We start from the raw sequence: 17500 nt of genomic DNA, 5'->3' as shown, positions 1-17500 counted from the left end.
CAAGCAACAAAAAAATGGTTATACCACAGTGTAACATTTTTGACAACATATTCTATAAAAATCTATTTATCTGTATCTCATGATTGATCTAGGTCCTCTTTGGCACACCACGTACCTTTCTATCTGTGATTTGTACTGTTACTGTCTTTCTGGTCGCTCAAAGTGGGTTTCCTTTTAATATCTGTAAACCTATCACAGAAAGATATTCTCTCTGGCTTCAGCCCCAAGGCGGTGATTTCTGCACTGATAGGTGTACTCTGTTTAGTGTCACCCACGGTGCAGATTGGATAGATTTTGTAAAAGATAGCATTACTTTAAAAGAAACATACAATTTGACAAGCGATTACATTTTACTTTCATTTTATTGCCATATTTTTCATCACACTTATTGTTTTCTAACTGTCACTAAATTGTTCATTTTCTTAGTCTGTTACATTGGCAGACCTATTTACTGTTTATAAAGCAATATGCACTTACAGGTTTGGGAGATGGTTTGGGCTCTGAGGGTCGCATGTGCAAGTGGGTCATCATTGCTTGAAGACGCTCGCGTTCTTTAGAAAGCTGTTAAGAAAGAGTGAGATCAGAAGCATTTTAGAAATGACTGATACAGCTATTTTATTGCAGTGATACATCTTATCATTGAGCTGATCTCAGAGTAATGATTCCTGCATATAAAAGTCTATGTCAGTAAGAACTTATCTGGGAGGAAAGGCAACTTTAGTTATGGAGGGGGGAAAAAACTTTTATAGCTTTCCTTATGTTAAAAGGTCAGAGAAAACAAATAACACTTCATCTTTTTGTCAATAAGAGAATTGAGGTCACAGTTGCCTCGACAGTAACAAGTTACTGAAACCATAAATTAGAAGGCCCATGGTGTCTCTTTAAAGTCCTGTGGACACTGTTAGCAATGGACTAGTGCCAACAGCTGTGAAGGGGTGAAGGGTTCTCAAAGCGAAGTGCCTGCCAGGATTGTCTACACACTTCGTGCTTTCCCACTGAGGTCCAGTTAGTGCCCCCTGCAATCTGCCATCATCAATCTAATTCAATAGAGTGACAGAGACCAGGCAGTGTGAAACGATGAACTCTGCCACAGAGTCGGCATCTACACTTGCACTGGGTCTCATTACAACTGACGGACCTTACTTTTCCATCAGTCAGACACAGCAGAAAAAAAAAAAAAAAAGAGGCCTAATTGGTCACACTGCAGACCGCATCATCAGCTGAACTCTGGTGTCTTTTATAAATGGTAAACACATTTACAAAAAGCTTTTCAACTACAAGAGTGACGATGCTTTTTATGTTCTTTGATTACTGTACAGGTCAAAACATTCTTAGTAGCTCCTTGGAAAAAAGCAATAACATGATGAATTGAAATGAATTTGAAATCTAGCAAAGTGTGAAGAAAACAAAATTGAGTGATTAAAATTAAAGTATTAGTTTTGAGAAAACAGAAGAACAAAGTTCCTTAAGATACAATATTAAAGCAAGCCTTAAGGGTTTGTAAAAACATGAAAGACTAATATAACTGCTTTCTCATCAGTTTTATGAATTTTATTTGTGGACAAATTCTGTTTCAAAACTTTACAGAAAGGTTTATTTTAAAAAATTAAATCATCAGCATTGGAACCATCACATATATTATCATCTTTAATACTATAAATAATTTGCCATTACTTCAATTAGAGATGAGTATTAAGAATTTTTGCAAGTGAAGTTTGAATAAAAAATATATTAGTAGCAGAAAAGTTTGCTGTTTCCTTTTTGTCAGGATATTATATTACAGAAAAATAATATATTGTAGATCTTGGCCTTTTCCTGTAATATAAGCTACCACAGGAACATCAAGATTTGTTCATGTAAAAACTGTCCCCTTCATAGAATCACACCCAATTGGTTAAACCCATACTAGAGAAAATGTGGTTTGACTGTTTTGGAATACCCAGATAGATGACATACAGACTAAACATTCTATAACTCTATGTACTAGGTATCTTAAACTACAGCAGTCCATTCTGAGTTATCAATCATTGCCATGGCTAAAAATAATCTAAAATTTAGGTATCTTTATTAGTCACTCTGTTACTGAGACAGTGAAAGTGTGTTCTAAAACCCAGCATCTGACCAACACTAAATTGAACACACCACAGACCTAAGAGAAGAGTTCATTAAATGAGCATCTGACAAACCTGTATTTCTAACTGTTGTACCACCTGCATTTGCACTCGACACTGGGCAGTGCTTCTGTCGTCCAATGCATGTTCATTGTTAAGGTGCCTGTACAAACACAAAACAGAATGCTAAGCAGTGTGCGCTTGAATGTCAGAGTTGCACTTCATCAGCACTAGGCTAAAGTCATAGTGACGTCTGCAAAACAAGGGGTCTGCCACAAACCATATGGAGCAGAATTAAATATAAGTATGTGTTTATTGATATTATTTATGAAATACAAACAGAACCTTCATGTGGCAGAAAGTATCACTGTCTCTGAGCTTATCAGCTATCACAGAAAATATTTTCCCCAACCATTTACAGAGTAATAGTGGAAATCACTAGATGTATTTCACATGCTCTTGTCATTTTTTTAAAGGACACCTTATAAACATATGAATCAAAAGTAATTCTGAAAAGAACAAAGGCAATTCTCGATTCCATTTTTGCTAAAACAGTTTGTGGTTCTGATGATGTTATTTAGTGAGTGATACCTTATTCCACTGGGATATAGTGTGAATTCGGTAAAGATGGAAAGCTATCATCCCATGGAGACATTAAGACTTATGAAGAATGATCACTTACTGTTACTATCAAATAAATAAACTGCACTGAAAATCCTGAAAATCAAGATCTTGAGATATTTTATTTTATTGTCCTATTTGTGAGCCAAAGTTTATGCAACATGACGAAAGACAAGTCGCTCTAATTATTTTACTTCAATCTGAAATCTGCATCCTTATTACAGTATACACAATAGCTAGCAGATATTGTGGGTTCATTTCCAGCAATAAAACAAATATCACAAAAACCTTGTGAGCCACACAAGTTTATTTTGGTTTCCAAGAGCATGCGAAGTTATGTTTACATACACTGCAGTTTATGAAGTGTGCAATGGCTTTAAGAAAAAGTGTGAGATATTGTGAGAATTACCAAAATATAATACACAGATAGGAAGTAAGCACATGGTGTTAGCAAAATGGTGCTGACAGACCTGTTCAACATAGGGCTGCCACAAACACCTTAAATTTTTAAAAAATATGCAATATCTATAATGTGCAATAAATTATAGCACATTAAAATGAGGTATTCCTGTGTACTGCTTACAGAGATGTCTCTAGTGAATACGATGGTAAAGCAGGGTGGCACCTCTGTGAAATAAGAAAATATTAAAAATATATATTCCGTTCATTTGTAATCATTTAGTTTCTGAAAAAGGACATGATGCTTGGTAGAGTAAAGAGAAGATCAGTCAAAAGGAGGAAGACCCTCAACAAGATGGACTGACCATAGCAGCTGTAACAATGGACTCAAGCACAGAAACAATTGTGAGACGGATACAGGACTAGACAGTGGTGTGGTCTGTTGTGTCTAGTACTGCTGTAAGTCAGAACTGAGTCAACGTTGCTTAATGATAATAAAAAATAAACCTTTAAATAATTAATATCTTTTGGTGAGTCCATTCCACCAACTGGCATACAAAGGTAGTGGTTGATCAGAGATATTCCCATCAATGCCCATAAGTTAAAAGACAATACTTAAACTATTTGTAAGAATCTGCATATTTACCGATGTGCCTATAAGTATCATTGGAAATGGTATAATAGTTCAAAATGTTCAGTTCATCCCTCAGTATGTTGAACTCAAAAGATGTGGTTTTTGTACCTATTGAAATTGTTTACCTCTGTTTCTTGAAGTTAATCACAAAGCTTACAAATACAGTCAGACATATATGAAGAAGAACTTATATGCTGCTGAAAAAAATATAAACAACTGTGCTGATTTGTCAGTGGATCTCGGTTTAGCAATTTGAATCCTTTGTTCTTTGATAAATGAAACCAGTTTGTTTATCTCCTTGATGATCATAACAACAAAACCTCCCTAAGTCTCAGCACAATTCTAAGTTTCCACTGAGAAGAGACTGTAGATGAAAACAGTAAGGTGTATGTATCAGGTCAAGCTTGAGGTATACAGGTTAGAGGACAGGAGAGGCACCTCCACTCTACCTGTCTGTGCTAAACTCAGCTCCAACCGGTTCTGTAGTGAACCTAACTCTAATGAAGATGGAAATTCACACATGTTTTCTGGACAGGAGGCATGGAGTGTTGGAGTATGACAAGAAGTTAGTTTATAATAAGTAGACTTATAATTCCTGATCAGCAGAAAACAACATATGAAACTTATTTTGCAGCCTTTTCCACGTAAATTTTTAATGTGAAATAAGATAATTTTCTATCAGTGCAATGCAATAGTTTGCTATATTCTTAAGGTTGTATTTTCTTATGTTCTTTGCACTATCAACTCTTGAGGATAAACATGTTTTTTTCACAACCAGTGTAAATGATGCAGATGTTTTTAAAAGGCTTCAGCTACACACAAAGATCACTGTGTGAATGAAGCAAATGGGAGAAGTGGAATGCACAGTGTCACAAGAGAAGGTATATTCATTATAACATGCTTGCTTTACTATTATTATTTGGGGGGGGCATAAAATTTCTTTTAAAAAAAGGTTTTTTACACTTGTTTACTTCTTAGTGATAATCATTATCCTATATTTAAAGGACTAGAAAAAGTACAAAATGTTTGCATTATATACTTGGGTCTTAGAGACCTATTCAATTTATCTATGCAGCTTTTATTAGAATAGAGACTGTAGACTACAATAATAGTCAATGAGGTTTTGTCTTGATTGAATTTTTCAGTGGAACACAAAAGAACCTTGCCATTAAAATAGTCCTTTATTCTCCTGTATGAAGGCGAAAGGTTTTTAAAGTGTTGTGATGTTCAGTAATGAGCCTCTATCTAAATTATCATTGGTGACAAACTCACAAAGCACTTTTCGAGGACACATAGTTATGAAATGCCAGAGCTGCCACTTTCTTTCCTGTAATTATAGGCTAGCTTGCAGCCCTTCAATGATCATTTATAGAACAGCCTCCAGTGGATTAGTGAGAACTTGAAAAACACATACATACCTCTGCCACATCTCCCTTCTCCTTTCCTCGCTATTGTTTACCAGTGATATGTAAAATAATAGTGCCTATTCATTCCCCTACTTAATTATGCCAATCAAACTACAGAAATAGTGTGGAGGATATAAATACAATGCAATACGACTAAATAAATAGACTGAGTTTTAACATTAAATTACGAATTTATATATTTATGACTATTTTGTGCCCAAATTATTCTCTTTTATGTTTTTATAACTATCTCAGGTACTACATATTGCTGTTCAGAAATTCTCTATGATTTATAAATCAAGAATGAGATAATCCTGAAAAATGAGAGGATTGGTGGATTTTTCTCAGTCAGTGCCTAATTGCTGTTTCAAAATGCATATGCAAAGGGACATTTCATTAATCATTTAATCATGTCCCTCGCAGGAAGTTGGAACTAATGTTGCAAATACCCTTTCCCTATGAATGCTCCATAACACTATCTTATGCACTTGATATATTGCCTATGTCATAAATTATAGCTGCTTCAAAAAGGACCAAGTGGGGTTGCTATCCCTGAAGATGCTTGTTACAAAACCTTTATTAAGTTTCTTTTTTTACTTATTGCTAGTTCTATTTCACAGCTTCATACTAGCCAACAATAATACTCTTTCTGATGGCAAAGGTCTGTAAATTACCCCTGCAATCACTAACACCATTTCACAGGCCTGTTCTACTTCTACTGGTCTGCTAACAAGGCGATTACACACAAATTACTGAATGCCTATGAAATATTTAAATGCATTCTACTCTACTATGCATTAATAAGAGCAAAGCAAGCTCTGGAATTCTGGTTAGCTCCAGTCCCTAATGTCCCCTAATGAGCCTCTTACCGAGACTGCAGTTCAAACAGAGAGGTGAAGAAAAAATGCAAAGGGTGCCTTCAGAAAAGCAGTACTGAACAAACACTGTGTGAGCCAGTTCTAATTTATGGGTCACTTTATAGGTATATTGATTTTTGTTTTCAAAATGGAATAAATGATGTGGTCGACTGACGTTCTTTCAAAACTGTATTGAATCTGTGTGCTAGGTAGGTAAGGTGCACTAGAAAAAACGTAAATAGACAGTCATATTCTTTCAAAAAAAAAAAACAATTAAGCAAGCATTTCAGGAAGTAAAAAAAAAAAAGTAGGAAAGGATCATTCCAATCTATTTAATGCACAATTCTCCTTAACGAAGCTTTTAAGGTTATGAATGCATGTAGTAACTTCAATTATACACTCCAGATTAGCAATTCAATTTTAACCTCTAGATTTTTCAAATTCATTTAAAGTTATATAGCATTTCATAAGCTAAAAAGGGATCAGATTTAAATCCAACTATGTCAGGGACTGTTTTAACAAAATGTTTCACTTGCATATCACTGGTGTTTGATTTATTTTGCATCAAGCTTTTTATGTTTAAACACTGACAGGAGTTTAAATACAAAATGTTAGCTGTCACTATTCATTTAGTTGATTATGTGAGATGCCTTAGTTTTGAGAGATGGGGGCACTGTCACCAAAAGAAACAACATTCTGACAAGTTCAAAGAATGCCTTCTTGAGGTCATAATTTTGTAGCCATGCTGCCTAGTCAAAGACAAAGAAATAGACAATAAACCCTAAGTGAGAGTGTAATTTTTAGAGTCGTGGAAAGAAAAACAAACACCACAACACATTTTCATTAAATAAACTATCCTATTTCTACTACCTTGCCTATGATTCCATCAATAGTATCAAGCCTTAACAATCAAGCTTTGTAACATGCCTAGTTCATGTATGTTCATCAACTAATTAATCTTTAATAGAATGATATTTTTATGGACAGCAGCTATTCTGTCTTTCTTATTGCATAGACTTTCCACGTTCATACCGCTTACTATGTTTACTAGCATGTGCTCATGTAGGTTCAAGAACAAGTGTCTGCTAACTGGAATGCCATTGTAAACCTTTAGTTTAAGCTCTGAAAGTCAATCTGTATATATTCAGACTGACTTAGATTCAAGAGAATGACAATTAATTATGCACACCAATTACACTAAAGTTTTGTTATACATTATTACACTATGATTCTTTAAAAACAGTTATGAAGAACTAGGATTAGATGGTTTTGGTGATCTAGTGAGGTCCTCAGTTAGTGGACATAAAACTGATTAGCTTCTGTTAAAACCCATTTATGGTAAAATTAAAAAAAAAAAAATTCCTAAACACATTTTGAGTCATAGCTTCTGTTTTCTTCTTTCATTTTTGCTGTTATAAACATCAACTTGTAATTTGGTCCCAATTGTTTTATTCAGTATAAATGCTGCAGTTGAATATGAAATAAAACATACACATATATGTACATATTATGAAATACAGATGCAACTGTCTTTTGCTGGCTTTTCATTTGGTGAAAATGTAGGGGATCTACAAGTTCATTTTGGAATGCAAATTTTGAGACACAATATTCTACACCCCTTTGCTATTTAGCATATGTAGGCTAGGTGATAACAATGGATGATGTGTTTTTATTTGAAATCAATGGATAAGTTATCCATTGATTTATCCAAAATAAAGCTGGAGTTACACATTTAACATTTCGTGTATTTTGGAAATTTAAAAATTCCATAATAGTAGTTTTCTCATGCTGAATTTTAAAATATGAGAGTTGATAAACAAGGAGACTTAAAGTTAACAACTTTTACAGCTTTGTGACTTGCCTGTTTTTTTTTTGCTTCCTCAAAATTTTCTATTCTCTCCAGTATTACAAAACAAAAGAAAACTTTTATTTCAAAGAAAATATGTTTGCATGCTGGTACCTTTGTTCATTCCACTCCCCACATGGACACTTAAAAAAATAATAATAATAAATATATCTATATCTATATCTAGATAGATAGATAGATAGATAGATAGATAGATAGATAGATTTTTTCTAAATAATTGAAGTTAACTCATCGTATGAAATATAATCTCTTCAAATTTCACACATATGTTAAAGAAAAAGATAATACCAATAAGGAAAATATGTCTAATTAATATTTCATTTCAGTACAGAATACTGGCACTGACTTTATTAACAGAGTTCATCACAGATCTTTGCATTAGAGAGCATCAAGCATATCATAACAAAAGTAGACTAAGATAAAGGCCTGAAAATCTACTGCCATTAATTCTGTCATCCCTATCAAGTTAATGGGTTGGAAAAATGGTCAGTCTTTGGAATCAAAGTTGATATTTAATTGAAAGGAAATGCTGTTTTAATTATAATTTCTTCTGTTTTTTTTTTTTTTTTTAAAAACACTGACATGAAAATTAAAAAAAAAAGACCATGGAGGGTAAAATGAGGAATCATACTCAAGTGTTTGTTAGTAATAAAAAATGTGCAATTATTTGAAACAAATAAAAGCCATCATTTTCATGTTCTTTAATACAAATCACATTAAAGAAAACATATGTATATTTTCTTAAAGATAATCTTAATTTTTTTCAGAATAAATGAAGGAATGAAATGTGCTCAATTCTATGGTTTACAATGCCATACTTAATTGTAACAGGAATTCTCTAAATTATCCTGTTTTTGTTGTTAAGTGTCATGGAGACAGTTCTGACTCATAATGACCCTGTATAGGGTTTTTGAAGGCACAAATCTTTGTGAAAGCAGAAAAACCTTATCTTTCTTTCATGGGACGGCTGGTAGGTTTGTACTGCTGACCTTGTAATTGTGATTCAGTGCTTATCCTACAGAGCCGTCGCAGTCCCTAATCTTAATGCTAAGTAGTAATATAATCTATCAATAAGAAATAACATATTAAGAAATATGTTAACTTAGCTTTTAAAAGAATTAATAGCTTTATAGGATCACTATGGGTAGAAATCAACTCAATAGCAGTGTTTTGGGTTTTGTTTTTATTAATGTTCTATCTTGGTGTTAACCAACATTTTTCTTAGGGAAATTTTAGCAATTATGAAAAATTTTTAATACTCTCTTTGCTTAGAACACAGAAATCAATTTTATACCCAACAAAGTGGCCACTTGCAACTGTTTTGGTATAATAGAAGTAGAAATTTTTATTTCAGACCATTCACAAGGAGCTGTAGTGATAGATGAAGCATATTTTCTTTTCATTTGTCAGAAACTAGAAAGGGTTAAACAATCCTTGCGGAAGGAAGTCTTACTGTAATTCAGTTATAAAGTCAGGATGATGCCAAGTACTTGCGCCTTGTTGTTAAGGTGCTTTTGCTCTATCCCCTGTAGTCCACCATTTGTAAACACATCTTTTTGATGTTTCTGCCAACATTCTGGCAACAAAGCAGTGCAATTTCAAATGAGCTAATTAACTTAATTGTTGATGAAGCATGAAACAGTTCATTCACCCTGTTAGCTGCACCATGACAACATACGAGCCTCAGCCTGTGAAGTTACCCATCTCCATAAAGCTATCTAGAGCTCTCTGTTTACATCTCTTGCATATCAGGGCTGTGCAAGGATGAGTTTCATCAAAGATGCATATTCTTATTTGAAAAAGAACCTCTCAAGGATTAATATAATACAAAAATACTACGGTTTGTGAAGAAATCAAGGATACACAAAATTTTTATTTTCAGCATGTAAGTCAGGCAGTGTTTTATACAAATACTGTTCCTTTATGATTCTGAGGGCAACAAGCAACAGCTTCAATGAAACAGTTACTTGTTGAAATTTTTGCCAGCATTGACTTCCTGTATTTTCTGTTCTGTTGCTAAATGTACATTAAGTATCATCATTCTTCACTGATACTTAGTAACTATCATTACAAGGGGGCTTCAAAAAGTTCATGCAAAATATGAGTGAATATGTGTTTACAAATGAACTTTTGAAGTCTCCTTGTATTTAATGATTTTAATAAATATAATTGTTTAAAATCCTAGCTGACTTCCATCGAGTCAATTAGGACTCACAGAGACAATACCAGCCAGCATAGAGTTTCTGAGGCTGTAAATCTTTAGGGAAGGCGACTGACACAGCTTTCTCTTCAGGAGCAACTAGTGGGTTCAAACCACCAACCTTTCAGTTAGCAGACCAATGCTTAATGTATTGCACCAATAGGTTCCTTACTGTTTTAAATAAGAGCTAGGGTCTGAGAAAAGAGGAAGATGCCCAGGGAGACGGATTGGCAAAGTGGAAGCATCAATGGGCTCAAGCGTGGCAACCATTGTGAGATTTGCAGTGTTTCGTTCTGTTGTACATAACGTCGCTGTGAGTTGGTACCAACTCGATGGCACCCAACAACAACAACAATTAACTCTGTGACTAAAAAAACGAGTATCAAATGACACACACACACATACACACAGATAGAGGCAATGCCTGGCTAATAAACAAACTCTGTTTCTGTCTTTAAGCTAGATTTGTCTGTTAAGTTGAACAGTCAGGTAAGGTTCATATCCAACGTCAAATTGTTTGTCTTAGTATACAGTCTATAGTATATCTTTCTATGTATAAAAAAATAAAGAAAGAAAAGTTTCCAGACACATTAAAACATCTTTAGCATAATAATACAACAATACTAATAACAATAATGTTTTGATACAAATTGCTAAGTAATGCCTGTTTGTTATTACAAACTATTGCATATAACACATATAATTTTTATATAAAAGGCTTTGCAGGGATTGACTTTTAAGTAGAGGTATTATATGTAAGTTAGGGATTGACTTTTAACTGGAGGTATTATATGTAAGTTAGATGTCGCTAACCTGTGGACTGCCTGTGTATGTGTACATTGTTGTTAAGTGCCGTCGAGTCGGTTCCAACCCATAGCGACCCTGTACAGGGTTTTCGAGGGTGTAAATCTTTATGGGAGTAGAAAGCCTCATCTTTCTCCCATGGAGCAGCTGGCAGTTTCGAACCACTGACCTTAAGGTTCACAGCCCAATTCGTAACCACTGCGCTATCAAAGTATGTGTACATAGGAACTTCAAAATGTTTGTATAAAAATGTAATTAAGGATAATGGAACTTTTCTACAACCTTTTTGAAGCTCATGTATATATGTTGTTGTTAAGTGCCATCAAGTCAGTTCCAACTCATAGTGACCCTATATAGGGTTTCCAAGGAGCAGCTGATGAGTTCGAACCACTGACACTGTGGTTCAAACCGACTTTGTGGTTGAGTTCTTACCCTATAGCACCACACCAGTACTCCACACATACATATCTTACTACTTAATAATATTTCCTGAAATTTTAAACAGAAACTTTGGAAATTTAATATGTCTCTCAATATGCAGTGACATTATTATGTTACTGTTGTTTTTATTATGTGCCGTAGAGTCAGTTCCGACCCATAGCGACCCTGTATAGAGTTTCTGAGGAGCGGCTGGTAAGCTTGAACCACCGACTTTGCAGTTCAAACTAACTTTACAGTGCAGCGCATTAACCCACAGCACTACACCAGCACTGCAACACTATTATGATGGTGGTGGTGGTTATGTGCTGTGGAGTTGGTTCCGACTCATAGTGACCCTGTACAGGGTTTCCAAGGCTGTAAATCTTTACGGGAGCAGAAAGCCTCATCTTTCTCCCGTGGGACCCTATTATAGTGGGCTAATATTTTTCATCATTAAATTATTTGTAAAATATTTTCATGACAATGCAAGGGAGAAGAGTTAACCTTTTTAGCCTAATCTTAGCTCATCCACTTGTTGAGAGCACACAGAAACTTACGGAATGCCTTAGGATGGATTCTGACTTTCCTCCTTCATCTTGTTTATGTATAACAACACACCTAAAATGTCCATGTTCTCCCCACCAAAACAAAGGTGAAAAACCTACTTTAAAAACTGTCCAAAATCTTCACAAATGCTTTCACAGCCTGGCCATTTGCAAACTCCATGGCCATAGAGAGTGTGAGAGGCCCCAGTCTCCTCATGCGATGAGCTGTAGCAAAAGAACACGACGTCAGATTCATCTCAAAAAGCCATAATCGTTGCAGGCTGCTAGCGCCTGTCAGGTTACGATCAGTGACAAACAGGTCAAAACAGGTCAATTCAGCTCAGAGCAGTCAGAAAAATTTAATTGTTCTATTGAATAGTTCAACTGCCAAGGCTAGATGATGTTCCAATTAGAGGAGCAGTAGAGCCAAAGATGACTGTTAATAAAGGATGAAAAACTAAGAGTATTGTATAATATCATATGCTAATCCTGCCATATGACCTTAATGTAACATTTTACCTCTAAACAAAAAATATATATATTCATATGTGGTCAAGTGAAGAAAAAAATGTATCTTAAAGAAAATAAGATAGTCACAGTAAGATTTTGAACTGTTCTTTTAAAAGAGCATATGGACTTTCAGGATCATTTTGGCTGTTTAATATGCATGCAGAAACCACATAGATTTATACTAGTTTCCTTAAAAATTCTACTTTGTAACAATATTCACTTGCTATATTCTTTCACAATTATTAGAGACTTTTGCTAATGAGTACTATTTCAGACAGAGTGGTCGTAGAGAAAGCAACCACCTTCTGAAATACATAATCATCAAATTACTCTCAATTAAAACAATAGCATGAGAACACTGACAACATCCCATTTTATAATAATGACAGCTCACAAGCAAACTTTTTCCCAGTACTCAGCTGACGTCCAAAAATATGACCAATTGACAGCATTCTATTTTAAACTATATTGTAATTAAATAACTGTTTCTTTGAAACATGATTTGTATATGACATGAATTTACAGAAACTAAGAATACAGTGTGTTCACATTATATAACAGAACATTACCAATCCACGATGCTTACATAGGAAGTTTAGAGCTTCAATAATAATATGAGCCTAAGTCATCTGTTCAGAAAATCTACATTAATGTTTAAGATGCTAAAAACAGATATTTTCATGTCAAACAGTATTTTGTCTTAGATAGTTCATTTAAAATACCTTAAAGGATTTGATTAGATAGTTATAAACCCGAGTAAACACAATTAAATGGACAAAAGTGCAATGGCACTCCTTTTATAAAGGCAGTTTTTACATAATAAAAGGTATAACAGTAAGTTCAAAAGTTTTCTAACAATATGCTCAATGTTAATGACTGACTTAAAAAAAAATGTCTTCATGAATTCTGAGTCAGATTGATTCAGAAAGCTATCACAGTGCATGCCTATTTTTATAAATTTATAAAATCCATCTTGCCACAACAATCAATAAGGCAAACTAGATTTTCTGTCTTCTGGTTCATTATGCCTGTGTTTGTAAACATATGTAGACCTATTCTCTGATAGCTAAACACATACTTGAAAAATATATTAAGGGGATACACATGTATCTTAAATTATTTGAAATTGAAGAATTGGTTCTTAGCTTAAAAAATGGTAAACTGTTGTTCTAGCAGACAGATTGAAAAAGTGTTTTACACAATCATTCTGAACACACTGATTAAAAAACCAGTTTCTTCAGACAAACTCCCCAACTATACTGATCAAATGATTGGCATTTGAATTTCATTTTGTAATAAAACAGAATATTTCAAACAGATAGCTGAAGATGATTGAATTTGTTGTTTTACACACTTTCCCCCTGACTACTTACATACCCTTTTTATTATTATTGTCAATCAATGGTGAAACTAAAATTTGATGATAGAAGGATATAAAATAGGTCATATGAGTTTACCTGTCTCGCCTTGCATTTAGAACTGAAGACTGTCCATTCACTATGGAATGATGAGATATTGGTGGTGATGCTTTGGAAGTGGTGGAGGAGGTAGTCGAGGAGGAATTGTTCGTAGTGAGGTCTAGCCCTCCATGTTTAATGCCATTGTCTTCCATGCTATGAACTCCGGTCACTTCTTTCCATAACTGTTGGATCTCAGCAGGACTTAAGCCAGCTAGGAAATGAAAAAATGCACCACTAATGCAAAAGGGTAAAGTTGATATAACAAATACAGTAGTAATAATGGATCAATGCCAATGAAAATTGTGATGTCACTAGGATCATTACTAAACAATAAAAAATTACTTCTACTCCACCAGTACTGTTCTGGCTTTTCCATTTCCATTAATCTAGTTTCCCTCTATCCTTACATTTCCACATTTGTTCTAAAACAATTCTTGACTGTTTGGTCACATGTAGGTGATTTCCCTATACCCTTACATTTCCATATTTGTTCTAAAGTACTTGCTGGCTGTTTGGTCACATATAGGTGATTTTTTAAAGGAACACAGTGATATTACTTTTGTAGACCATTTGTTATACAAGGTGGACTCTGGGCTTAGTTTCAGTCAAGATTTGATGTGTATCTCAATAGTCTCAAGGAGTCCTCTAGTCTCAACCAGTCCAGTTGTTGTTGCTGTTAAGAGCCATGGAGTTGGTTCTGGCTCATAGCGACCCTGTGTAGGATTTTTGAAGAGCGGCTGGTAAGTTTGAACTGCTGACCTTACAGTTCAAACATACCTTGTGGTCCAATGCCGTACTCGGACTCTCAACCAGTCCAGTAAGTCTGGTTATTTATTAATTTAGAAATTAGAGGTTCTTTCCTACATGCCTCGCTCCATCTTCCTTGTTTTATCAGGATATATAGAATATAGCTTTATGAACTATACTATGGCAATTGACTCAGTTGTCCCTATTCTATCAATTCTAGTAAGGTATTTGGTTATTTCAAGAACCACAGCTTTCCTTTTGAATAAACAATGTATTTGTTAAAGACTACCAATTTAGGAATTGTTCAGTTCTGTCCAGTTCATTCTGACTCATAGTGACTTTGTATAGAGTTTCTAAGGAGGAGCTGGTGGTTTTGAATGGTCGCCTTTGTGGTCTGCAGCCCAGTGCTGATCCTACAGCATCACACCAGTTCAGTTTAGGAATAGTACTAGGAATAATATTAAGGATTAACAAAAGAAAAAAAACAAACAAAAAAAAACACAGCAATTTATATTTGAAAATTGAGCTGTGTGACTTCTAGCAAATTTTTATTAGAAAAAACTGAGGGAAATTGATTTTGGAAATATTGCAAAGCACAAGAACTTTTTTTAAGAAAAGAAAAATGAAGATGTCATGAAAAAATAGTAAATAGCCAACTCAAAATTACAAAGTTTTGAAAAATACATGATTATTTTCATCTCAAGAAAGGCAAGTTGAAAAACTGAATCTCATTTTGGGGTCCTGAGTAATTCAATATGTTTACTTGCATGGATCAAATAATCAAATAATATTCAAACCCCTCCTTCATTTCATGACTGAAAATTGAATAAATCAACTATTCATTTAAAATATTTATATGATTCACATTCTGAAAATCTACCTGATCTATATGAGAAAGAAAGTAGGCAAATTAGGCACAATTCTTTAGTGTTTAAACAGTAATTTTGAAATCGTGTGTTGAGATTATTGTTTATAGTATTTATAAAATACTACTTATATATGCCAAGAACTAAGCCTTTATATAGCGTTTATGCCATTTAATTACGAATCAGGCTGGGAACCGCAAGGTAAGCAGTTTGAAACTACCAGCTGTTCCGCGGGAGAAAGAGGAGACTTTCTGCTCCCGTAAAGATTTATAGCCTCGGAAACCCTGTACAGGGTCGCAATGAGTCGGAACCAAGTCCACAGCACATAACAACAACACAACATAGTCCTAGGGGAGTCCTGTGTGGCATTGCAGGATAATGCACTGGACTGCAAGGTCTGTCTGAACTACAAGGTCAGTAGTTAAAACTCACCAGCCACTCCTTGCAAATCCTATACAGAGTCGCTATGAGTTGGAACTGACTCCACAGCACTTAACAACAACACATAGTCCTAGGGAGTTTGTATTTTTATTTTGCCCAATTTATAGGTAAGGAAACAAAGGGAGAGGGTAGTTTAATAACATGTCCAAGTTCAAACAGTAAAGCGCTGATCTTAATCTGCCTTGAGTGCCTTTACACTTAAAATATCATAGTAAAAAATATGAAAACTGTTGAGTCTTTACATACAGAAGAAAATGCAGGCCTTCTTATTAAACTGTAATTTATTCTTTACTACATTCTAAGTGCTTTACTAGCTACTTTACATTCAGAATCTTAGTTAACCTCACCTGACATTGGTGGTGGTGGTGGTAGTAAGCTGTGGAGTCGGTTCTGACTCAGAGCAAGCCTGTAAAGGGTTTCTGAGGCTTTAAATCTTTACAGGAACAGAAAGCCTCATCTTTCTCCCATGGAACCACTGGTAGTTTCAAACTAGCTGACTTTGAGGTTAGCAGCCCGACTCGTAACCACTCGGCTACCAGAGCTCCTTGTAGGATTCACCAATTTCAGAAAGATTAAGCTCAAAATCACTTAGCTAATAACTGATCAGCAGAATTCAAATCCAAGACCCTGTGGCTCCAAAAGTATTCTCATCTAAAATATGTAATATACTAATAATACTACCCCTGCCACACACACAAAACACACTTCTCCATCAGATACCATAGTGATGTTGTTCAATAAAGAGCCAGTGGAAGGTGAGGTAGGATGGAAGAGGTAGAGAACGAAGGGACCAGACCATAGACTATGAATGTGAACGGTGTGGGCCTTGACACCCTTCCTCTGCATGTGGAAAACTGAGATATAGTTGTAGCGGTAAGTACCCCACAGCAACAGAAGAAGATGCATTGTTTCAAACATAAAATTTGAAAACGAAATCCATATTATCTATCACAGAAATAAAAACAAAACCAAAACAGATTGTTAAACCTAACCCAGTTTCACACAGATAGCTGTACTGAAAGCTCTTATTTTGATGATGTTGGCTCCTTAAGATTTTATGACACAGCCTGAGTCTAAAGAAAAGTCAGGATAAGTGAGGTCTCTAAAGTTATTAAGAGCTTTCCACCCCCCACCCCCCCTATAATAAGGAGCTCTGGTAGTGTAGTGGTTACGAATCGGGCTGCGAGCCGCAAGGTCAGCAGTTCGAAACTACCAGCTGTTCCACGGGAGAAAGATCAGGCTTTCTGCTCCCGTAAAGATTTACAGCCTCGGAAACCCTGTATAGGGTCGCTATGAGTCGGAACCGACTCCACGGCACATAAGAACAACAACAACAATAAGCTGGGAATGACTTAGGTATTTCTTCTGCTACATAGGACACCCAATTCTTACCTTGTTGTTATTAGGTGTCATGTGTGAGTTCCGAATCACAGAAAGCCCATGTACGACAGAAATCAACACTGCCCGGTCTTGTGCCCTCCTCAGCAACACTGCTATGCTAAAACCCATTGTTGCATCCACTGTGTCAGCTCATCGCTGACCCTTTACAGTACCAAGCATGATGTCCTTCTCCAGCGACTGGTCCCTCCTGGTTGTTGTTGTTGTTGTTGTT

The 17500-nt window shown here is 35.2% G+C and overlaps 1 protein-coding gene across 9 annotated transcripts in view; it reads right to left on the bottom strand.

Annotated features, from left to right (window-relative positions):
* Nucleotides 1-17500, bottom strand: part of FOXP2 (forkhead box P2) — a 407577-nt gene that overhangs the window by 47018 nt on the left and 343059 nt on the right. For 7 of the 9 annotated variants that reach the window (XM_006859297.1, XM_006859298.1, XM_006859299.1 and 4 more), the window contains 4 exons: nucleotides 13832-14045; nucleotides 11985-12089; nucleotides 2187-2274; nucleotides 478-561 (listed from right to left, as the gene is read on the bottom strand). In XM_006859297.1, coding sequence (XP_006859359.1) covers nucleotides 478-561; nucleotides 2187-2274; nucleotides 11985-12089; nucleotides 13832-14045 — 491 coding nt within the window. The remainder of the gene's footprint in view (nucleotides 1-477; nucleotides 562-2186; nucleotides 2275-11984; nucleotides 12090-13831; nucleotides 14046-17500) is intronic. The other 2 variants (XM_006859304.1, XM_006859305.1) reach the window with 1 other exon arrangement.

The sequence above is a fragment of the Chrysochloris asiatica genome, unplaced genomic scaffold (assembly GCF_000296735.1).
Source record: "Chrysochloris asiatica unplaced genomic scaffold, ChrAsi1.0 scaffold00032, whole genome shotgun sequence".
NCBI lineage: Eukaryota > Metazoa > Chordata > Mammalia > Afrosoricida > Chrysochloridae > Chrysochloris > Chrysochloris asiatica.
Note: the sequence above shows the minus strand (reverse complement) of the source record. Positions and strands in the feature narration are given on the sequence as shown.